The following is a 10,166-nucleotide window of genomic DNA, read 5'->3' as shown; positions in this document are numbered from 1 at the left end:
TCCCCAGCCTGCTGGCGGAAAAAAGTCATGGCAGCGGAAATGTGTGAGTTTCTTAAGTGCCTGACATCATGTGTTGGGACCTGGGTTGTTTCCCTTCCTTCTGCTAACGTCTTCATGGAGTGGGTTTGTTATCTGTTCTACTGATGAGAGTTGGAGGTTCAGAGGGTGCAGGGATTGGCCTATAGCCAGGAGTGGTGCTGGAGTTTGAGTCCAGTTGGTCTGGCCCCGTGCTCTCAACCCCACTCTCAGAGAGCCTAGCAGGGCGGCCTGAGCCTGCGAAGCCGGCAGGCCAGGGAGAAGGGCTGGGACTTGCTTCCTGCGCAGAAATGCACTTACCTGATTGGAGGTCCAGCCAGGATCAGTTTCTGCAGGTCTGCGCCCCCTACGCCTGGTCTCCCAGGCCTGCCCCGGGCTCTTCTCTCTCTGCACTTTGGCCTCCAGCCCCTGAATGGGGCAACCCAAGAAGCCCTCAGGGGACACAATCTGTTTCCAGAACACCCCAGCCCCCTCCTGTCCTTCTCCCATGTGCCCACTGCACAGACAAGGGATGAGGCTGGCACTTGGAAAATAAACGTTTGCTGGTGATTTATTGCCCGGTCTGGGGAGAGCTCCCAGGCTGCACATGGGCAAGAGGACAGAGCATGAGTGTCCCAGGGGTCTCAGGAGGCTGCTGAGTACAGATCTAGTTGAGGTTGGGGCCCGTGTGGGCCTGGCGAGAGGTGAGGTGGCTGGTCAGGTAGCGCACGGCCAAGCGGATGCCCTCCATGGTCCTGCGCTCCGCCAGTTCCAGCATGTGGGTGATGGAGCGCAGGGCCGAGCTGGTCCCCACCACCAGCCCGGAGGAGAAGGCGGGGCTGGGGCTCCCCAGGATGCTGGAGGCGGGGTGCAGGCGGGGCCCCGTGCTGCGCAGCAGGTCTGTCACGGAGCCGTGGCCAGAGGCCAGGATGCCCCTGGTCATGCCCATGGTGGTCTCAGACCACACCAGGATGTCTGCCAGGGAGCTGATGGGCCCCTCGCCCCCGCCCAGCAAGCTGGTCACGGAGCGCATGTAGCTGTTGTCCTCTCTGGCCATGAAGTCCAGGCGCCTCCTCCCCAGGGCCACCTGTCGGCAGCCAGGCAAGGCGGGGGCCGATGGTGCGGTGTCTGTGTCAGGGTCCAAGGCCTCTGGACCCTCAGGTTTCTCCTCAACAGCTTCAGTGGAGCCAGTGGCCAGAGTATCAAGCTGGCCATTGGCGTCTGCAGCGCTCACGACAGGCGGCGCCTCCGCATTTTGGGAGGGCTGCACCTGAACACTTGGGAGAGATGAGGCTGGTTCCGGCTCCATGTCTGAGATGCCCGCTGTTTGCGGTGTCTCCTCCTCCTCCTCAGTCGGGGAGGTGTGTTGGAGACTCTTAGGACTCTGGGTCATCCTTGCATCTTGCAGCGGCCCGTCCTGCAGCAGGTTCTGGAGGCCCCTGGATGTTTGCAGCACATCTGGGGCCAAGTAAGCAAGCAGGACCTCCGTGGGCTCCTGGGCAGATCCTGCGGCAGCTTCATGCTTGTCCTTGTCCCCAGACTCTGACACGGCCTCCAAGGTGGCTGGCTGGACAGAGGCCTGGTCTACATCCCGCTGGTCAGCTGACACTGGGACATCTGCAAGGAGGGGGACCTGACTTCGGGACCCCACTGCTGGGATGTCTGCTGCCCTGCTCTCACCATGTGTGGGGATGCTGGCGGCTCTGGCCTCTCCCAAAGGCACAGAGGTCATCTAGGCCCTCTGTCACTTGTGCCAATTGAAGGAGTGGCCACGGCCCTGCTGGGCGGAGTCGTCCAGGTGGTGAGGTCACAGGGGGCTGTTGAAGCTGATGATGTCACAGGCACCTGCAGAGCAAGGGTCCTGAGCCTCCGGAGCAGCTGCCCTTGTGGGCTGAGTCTATGGGACTTTTCGTAGCCAAGTTTGCAGGTGTTTAAGGAGAGAAAGGCAGACGTCTGGGGAAAGCATGGAGGGTGTGTGTACCCAGGGGCAGGTGACGGTAAGGAAACATCATGGCTGTGAGCTGATGAAAGAAGACGGATGCAGGTGTTCATTATAACACACTCACAATACCTCTCTGTCCACACTGGTGACTGAGTTGGCCCGTCTTTCTGCAGAGAGTCAGTTTCACAGCAATGGTGAGTCAGAACACGTGAAGGATGAGGGCCTGGGCTGCTCCTAACCCTGACTGTCTTTGGTCATGAGGAGCTAGAGACGGAAGGTTCGTGTCTCACCCCCAAATTTATATGTGGAGGAGTTCCCATGGTGGCTCTCTAGCAAGGAAACTGATGGGTATCCATGAGGACCAGGGTTCGATCCCACTTAGCTCAGTGGGCTAAGGATACGGCGTTGCCACAGACACGGCTCGGAACTGGTGTGGCTGTGGCTGTTGTGTGCCAGCCGTGGCAGCCGCAGCTCCAATTCAACCCCTAGCCTGGGAACTTCCATATGCCACTGGTGTGGCCCCAAAAAAAGACCAAAAAAAAAAATGTTGAAAGCTAATTCCCAATGTAATAGTGTTTGGAGCTGGGGATTTGGGGACTTGATTAGGTCATGAGGGTGGAGCCCTCAGGAATGGGATTTGTGCGCTTCTAGAAGGGACCACACTGAGGTTTCTGGCCACCTCCTCCATGAGAAATGCAATGAGGGAGTTCCCGTCAAGGCTCAGTGGTTAACGAATCTGACCAGCATCCATGAGGATGCAAGTTTGATCCCTGGCCTTGTGCAATGGGTTAAGGATCCAGCATAGCCGTGAGCTGTAGGTCGCGGATGCGGCTCAGATCTGGTGTTCCTGCGGCTACAGCTCTGATTCGACCCCAAGCCTGGGAACTTCCATATGCCGCAGGTATATGCCCTAAAAAGACACACACACGAAAGAAAGAAAGAAAGAAAGAAAGAAAGAAAGAAAGAAAGAAAAAGGAAGGAAGGAAGGAAGGAAGGAAGGAAAAGGAAAGAAGAAAGAGAGAAATGCAGTGAGAAGATTGTTGTCTGTGAACCAGGAGGCAGGGGCCTCACCAGACACCCGAATGAACTAGGACAGGCGGTAACCCTATGACACCAGGCTAAACAATCTCCATCTTCTCCCTGCTCCACTAGGCTGGGAGCGTAGAGAATCACCAAAGATCTGGAAACCCCTGAGTGTTCTTTGAAGAAGTATAGACCCAGGCAGCCCTCCTTGTGCTTGTGGCTCTTCAGTAAGAAGGTGGTTGGCGTGGAGGTGCCAGTGTGTTGCGTCTGAGCTGCCCCTCAGTCACCAGCTAACATTAGTGACTGCTGCTCACGGGCAGGAGAAGGAGCTAAACATCGAATCCTTCCAACTACCCTGTTGTCTCTAGGCAGGTGAGGATTCATCATTATGCTCATTTTATACATGGGGGAGCTGAGCCCCGGAAGGAATAAATCGCTTAGCATCAGTCTTTGTGGGGTACTTACACCGCGGGCGGTGGCTACAAACCAGGGTAAAGCAGTGGCTGAGCTGTGCCCACTGAATCTGATTACACACTCTTTCCCCCACGGGGAGGCTGGGCGTCCTCCCCTCTCTAGCCTTAGATTCCCTTTGGAGGAAGGTCACCCTTGATGACTCCCCAGAACCCCACATGGCAAGGCAGCTGGTGCCGGGGCCAGCGGGTGGCCTCTGGAGCTGAGCTGCCTGGGTTCAAATCCTGCTGTTCGTATAACTAGCTGTGTAACCTAAGGCAAGTCACGTCACATCTGTACCTCGGTTCCTCCATCCGTGAAGTGGGGATAATAACAGACCTCCTGGTGAAATAAGAATGAATATAATGAAAAATATATAATAATGAAAAATACATATTTGCTCTTTGTCCTCCGTTCCTGGCTCAGAGCTCCTAAAACCTTTGGAATTTTCTCCTGTGTCTTGTGTTATTGCCTACGTGTTATACATAAATTTGACCATACCTGAGTTGACGCGAATGAGGTGACTAGGTAGCTTCAGGATGGCGACTGGTTGCCAGAGGAACCAATTGTGTGGTTAGAAGGTTGGAACTTCCAGCCCCACCCCCGCAACGCTGGGGAGGGAGAGGGGCCAGGGGTGGAGTTAATCAGGTTATTAATCGCCAGTGCCCAATGATTTAATCCATCCTATTTACATAATGAAACTTTAAAACATTATTTATTTTATTTTTTGGCTTTTTAGGGCCATCCCCATGGCGTATGGAGGTTCCCAGGCTAGGGGTCCAATCAGAGCTACACCTGCCGGCCTCCACCACAGCCACAGCAACGCAGGATCTGAGCTGCATCTGCCACCTACGCTGCAGCTCATAGCAATGCCAGATCCTTAACCCACTGAGCAAGGCCAGGGATAGAACCTGCATCCTCATGGATACTAATCTGGCTCATTACCTCTGAGCCACGATGGGAACTTGCATTCAAATTCTTAACCCACTGCACCACAGTGGGAACTCCATCTACCTAATGCAAGTTTGATAAAAACTTTGAAACAACAAGTCTTAAGGGAGGGATTTCCCGTCATGTGGCAGCAGAAACAAATCCAATAGGAACCATGAGGTTGTGGGTTTGATCCCTGGCCTTGCTCAGTGTGTTAAGGATCCTGCTGTGGTGTAGGGTGAAGCTGTGGTGTAGGGTGAAGACTCGGCTCAGATCTGGCGTTGCTGTGGCTGTGGTGTAGGCCAGCAACTGTAGCTCCAATTCTAACCCTACCCTGGGAACCTCCATATGCCTCAGGTATGGCCCTAAATAGAAAGCAAACAAACAAACAAACAAACAAACCCACAAGAAATTCTCTAACTTTGCCTATCAAAAAGATAGTATTTGGATGTATATGTGCCATGTCCTTACTTTTCAGCAAACATGTTTTCAACATTTCAACAATTTCTATAGAAAACCACAACCCTTGAAAATAAGAAGCTGCGTAAGTTGATAAACAAGACTCTTTTGGAAAAAAAAAAAAAAGACTAAGGGAGCATCTAGGTTGGTGACCACATCCATATGCAGGGAGGGTGAGCTCCCCAGCTCTACGGGGAGTCCCACAGAGGTTCCTGCACCCGGGATCCTTCCTGACCTCACCCTGTGTATCTTCATCTGGCTGTTCATTCATATCTTTTCCTAACGCTGTGAGTCGTTCACTTGAGGCGGGTCCAGCAGAAGCGCAGGTAGCCTGGGGACCCCATCTGCTGCCGGCGCCTGGCGTGGGGGCGTCTCGTGGGGCCGATTCCCTGATCCCTGGTGTCAGTATTGACTCTGGTTAGTGTCAGAGCTGAATTGAATTGTTGGACACCCAGGTGGGGTCGCCCTGGAGCACTGACGCAGAACGGAAGGAGGGATGAAAGCTCTTGGGCAGCGCAGTCCTGGGGAGTGTCAGAGAGCGTGGGGGCAACGATGAGTCGCCCTCTGTTTCAGACACAATGCCTGCGATCAGGGGCTCACGGATCATTTGCCCTTTCAAGGTCTCTTCACCAAGGGGCCCCAAGATTCCCTTGGAGGGGACAGCAGCCTACAGGGACTCCCAGGTCATCTCTCAGACCTCACTCATTAGAAACCCACCCCCTTTCCTCTAAGTCATATTCTCGTAGTTGCTGCAGTGAATGAATAACTACCTTTGCGCACACCTGGGAGGGGGCTCCAGGACAGTGGCCCTTTCACCAGCTTCCCTGGGGATTCTGGCAGTGTCTCCCAGTGTCTCTCCCCTTTGAGGGGGGTTCACCCTTGCCCTCTGCTGCGCTGGCATGTGGGTGAAGGGAACCGTCGATCTGGAGTACTCGGAGCGAGCAGGATACATAGTTGAGTCGAGGGTCAGCCCCAGGCCAGCTTGGGGCTTGGGTGCTGGTCGTCTAAGCCATTTCCCTGAGAGGTGACTGGATAAGACACAGGCCTTCACGCAGTGCTGGCCATGGAGTCATGAGAACCAGTGATCTGCTAGGGCCTCTGGGCTGTTCTCATGAGGAGACCCAGGATGATGTGGTCTTGCTCTGCTCTTGAACATGGGCACTTTGAGTTGAGCCTCTTATGACCATGAGGGCGCCTGGCCTGAGAAAAATCCCCACACAGAGAATAGTGGAGCCAAGGGGGCTTGGAAAAAAAAAAAAAAAGGCAAAGCCTTGATCAAACTATACCTGCAGCCACTCAGTCACCAGACTTCCTATGTTGGGAGGTGATTTGTTTTGAAGTTGTTTCAGCAAGTTGAACCAGAGCTTTCTGTTACAAACAACCAAAGCTACCTTAAGAAATAGTAGCCTTGGAGTTCCCGTTGTGGCGCAGTGGAAATGAATCCGACTAGGAACCACGAGGTTGTGGGTTCGATCTCTGGCCTTGCTCAGTGGGTTAAGGATCCAGCATTGCCGTGAGCTGTGGTGTAGGTTGCAGATGCGGCTAGGATCCTGCTTGCTGTGGCTGTGGTATAGGCCAGCAGCTGTAGCTCTGATTCAACCCCTAGGCTGGGAACCTCCATATGCTGCAGATGCAGCCCTAAAAAGCAAAAAAAAAAAAAAAAAAAAAAAAAAAAAGAAAGAAAGAAATAGTAGCCTCGGAGTTCCCATCGTGGCTCAGCAGGTTACCAACAGGGCTGGTATCCACAAGGATGTGGGTTTGATCCCTGGCCTCGCTCAGTGGGTTAAGGATCTGGTGTTGCTGTGAGCTATGGTGTAGGTGGCAGATATGGCTCAGATCCCTCCTTGCTGTGGCTCTGGTGTAGCCTGGCAGCTGAAGCTCTGATTCGACTCCTAGCCTGGAAACGTCCAAATGCCACAGATGTGGCCCTAAAAAGAATGAAAGAAATAGTGGCCTTAGCCTGAAAGTCATCCAGGGAAGCTGAGCTTCCCCTTCAGAGCGCCCTGGATCCTCCTGTCGCCTGCCTGGTGCCTGAGCTTCAGACCTTTTCATCCCAAGCAGAAATCACCCCCCTGGGTCCCTCCTGTGCCCTCCCTCTGAGTCCTCCCTGGCACTGACACTCAGCTAAAGCTGTCACTGCAGAGGGCACATTCCAGGGCGCCTCAACAACAAAAAAGCAAAATTGTCTTTTTGCCTCCAGAGTCTATACTAATAAGCAAAAAATTATAAACCAACCCAGCCAATGGGCATTTGTAGCAGGTTAAGTTATGTCCCCTCCAAAAAGATATGTCCTTATCCTAACCCCTGGAGACTGTGAATGTGTCCTATTTGGAAAAAGGGTCTTTGCAGACATAATTTAGGGGCTTGAGATCATCTGGAATGAGACTGGGCCGTAAATCCAATGATTAGTGTCTTTCTAAGAGACGAGATGTGTCTTAAATGTGTTTCTTTAGAGTCTGTATGTCTACTTGGCATCCATTAATCACAGGGCCAAACTTTCTTCTTCCTTTTTTAGGGCCTCACCCATGGCATGTGGAGGTTCCTGGGCTTGGGGTCAAATTGGAGCTGCAACTGCCAGCCTACACTACAGCCACAGAGACACTGGATCCGAGCCACATCTGTGTGATCTGCTACATCACAGCTTGCAGCAATGTCAGATCCGTAACCCACTGAGCAAGGCCAGGGATCAAACGCACATCCTCAGGGACACTTCGTTGGCTTTTTAATCCACTGAGTCGCAATGGGAACTCCTAAATTTTTTTTTTTAATTTAAAAATTAAGGAATTTCCGTCATGGCACAGTGGAAACGAATCCGACTAGGAACCATGAGGTCGCGGGTTCGATCCCTGGCCTTGCTCAGTGGGTTAAAGATCTGGCGTTGCCGTGAGCTGTGGGGTAGGTCACAGAGGCGGCTTGGATCCCAAGTTGCTGTGGCTCTGGCATAGGCTGGCGGCTATAGCTCTGATTAGACCCCTAGTCTGGGAGCCTCCATATGCTGTGGGCACGGCCCTAAAAAGACAAAAGACAAAACAAAACAAAAAAATTAAAAACTCCTTTTGTTGTGCTATGGCATGCAGAAGTTCCCAGGCCAAGTATCAAACTGTTGCCACAGCAGTGACCATGCTTGATCCTTAACTTCTAGGCCACCAGGGACATCTGAGTAATACATTCTTCTTCCAATGACATTGATCTCTCAGAGTCACCGTTCAATTAGCTCCGTAAATTAAAATCCCATGGGTGCAAATGGAAGAGGACACAGATGCAGGGAAGGAGCCACATGGAGACGGAGGCAGGGACCCGGCTGGCGCAAGTCAAGGAAGGCCTGGAGGCTCCAGTAGAGGGAAGGAAGGCTCCTCCAGAGACTTCACAGCAACTGTGACCCTGAAGACACACTTGGTTTGGGGCTGGGGCCTCTGGAGCTGTGAGAGAATGTGAGGTGTTGTCAGGCCCCCAGTCTGAGGTTACTTGTCATGGCAGCCCCAGAGATGCCCAGTTACAGGCACTCACTGAGTACGGATTCTCCCACAATGCCTTGCGGTAAGTACTGTCACCCCATTTTAGAGATGAGGACACTGCCGCTCAGCCAGGGGAAGAGCTGGGGGGTGAGCCAGGCTCTCCGGCCCAAGGCCACGCTCTTCACCACTGTACGATCAGGCCAAATGACATCGAGGAGCCAGCATCCTTTGGAGCAGGTCAGAGCTTTGCTTCCATAAACCTACGGGATCATATCTGGGGAAATTCAGCAGCCCCCCCCAACCCCGCCCCCTCCCCGCCCCTGTCCGTGATGTCATCCGCTTTCTACACCTGCTGTGATGGGTGCCCTTCGCCATGGTCACTGCTCTAGCTGCCGCCACCTTGGGGTGGCCCTGGGAATCAGGCCACTCCCAAGACTTTCACCACATGCCCCTGGGAGCGAGGCCTGGAGCCTTCCTGAGCTCCGCAGCCCTGCCCCGAACATCTCCCCCACGGCCCCATCCACGACGAGGGTGGTACACGTGATGCCCACCTGCCAAGGAGCCCACCTTGGGGTTTGTGTCTTTGGTGGCTGCTCCTCACGCAGGGCGTTCTGTCCCTGCTCTCCCTCCCCGGGCAGCCCCTCTGAATATCAGCGCTCTAAGGGCAGACTCCAGCTTGTGCCTCTTCCCAGAGCTCCCGCTCCCTGCATGTTCAAGACATTTAAGGAGTCAGCACAACCCGGCTCCACTAGCAGGTGTGATGGGAATTCTGCTTAGAACATACACTGGATTTGTTTGGAAGAAGTAGGTTAATGAGCCCCATGGGGTAGGAGCTGAGACCTCCAGACACTCTCAGATGACAAAGGACATTGCCACCCTGCAGTGGATGCTGTCACCCCGGAGAGGAGAGCCTTCGTTTGCAAAGAGCTGGGCTTGAGCCGGGAGCCCTATAGCCTGTTTTTCTGTTTTTTGTTTTTTCCTGCAGGAGAGAAGGGGTGAGGGCTTTGAAGCTCCTCAGCTGCACAGAGCAGAGGAGAAAGGTCAGGCCTCTCTGGGGGGTGGAGCAGGTGAGGCTTGGGGACACCAGAAGCATCTAGAGGGAATTTTTAAATTGTTTGTGTTGAAGTCTCCAAGGTAAACCCCTCCCCTTCTCTGCAGCATCGAAAATTACACCTTGTTTGCTAGTGCTTTTGTGCGAGGGCTGGCGGCCAGGGAACTGCAGGCCCCCAGGGGCCAGCCCTGGGGACACGGAGCAGGGAGGGGGGGTTGGTGTTATAAAATGGCGCTGGGACAATTGGTTAAGTTTTGGGAAAAACATCAAGTTAGTTTCTCACTTTCACTTAAAGAGGTAAATGCAAAGGAAGAAAAAGAGGTTATGAGCAAACTAAAAATACTGGATTTGGGGAAGAACTACTTTGCAAACATAAAAGCCAGTAAGAAATGCCAAGGGAAAAAAATAGACGTAGGTCAAAAAAAAAAAAAAAAATAGACGTAGGTCAAAAACCAACCTAGGGGATTCCCATCGTGGCTCAGGTGGTTAATGAATCTGACTAGGAACCACGAGGTTGCGGGTCGGATCCCTGGCCTTGCTCAGTGGGTTAAGGATCCGGCGTTGCCGTGAACTGTGGTGTAGGTTGCAGACGCGGCTCGGATCTGGCGTTGCTGTGGCTGTGGTGTAGGCTGGCAGTTGTAGCTTTGATTCGACCCCAGCCTGGGAACCTCCACATGCCGCGGGTGCAGCCCTAAAAATGGCAAAAGAAAATAAATAAATAAATGTAAAAAAAAATCTAAAAATGTTAAGAAAAGGAGTTCCTGTCTTGGTGCAGTGGAAATGAATCCAACTAAGAACCATGAGATTGCGGGTTCGATCCCTGGCCTTGCTCAGTGGGTTA

General features: G+C 53.1%; 1 protein-coding gene across 1 annotated transcript; it reads right to left on the bottom strand.

The window, feature by feature from the left end:
* On the bottom strand, positions 571-2,034 carry TEX44 (testis expressed 44). The gene has a single exon (XM_021075795.1). It carries the CDS (start codon positions 1,745-1,747, stop codon positions 683-685), a length of 1,065 nt encoding a protein of 354 aa, XP_020931454.1. The 5' UTR covers positions 1,748-2,034; the 3' UTR covers positions 571-682.

The sequence above is a fragment of the Sus scrofa genome, chromosome 15, assembly GCF_000003025.6.
Source record: "Sus scrofa isolate TJ Tabasco breed Duroc chromosome 15, Sscrofa11.1, whole genome shotgun sequence".
Classification (NCBI taxonomy): domain Eukaryota; kingdom Metazoa; phylum Chordata; class Mammalia; order Artiodactyla; family Suidae; genus Sus; species Sus scrofa.
The sequence above is the reverse complement of the archived record's forward strand: the minus strand, read 5'-3'. Positions and strand labels throughout refer to the sequence as shown.

What these genes read in the sequence shown, in the direction of transcription:
- TEX44 (XM_021075795.1), bottom strand. Translation starts at nt 1,747, where the DNA reads ATGACCTCTGTGCCTTTGGGAGAGGCCAGAGCCGCCAGCATCCCCACA.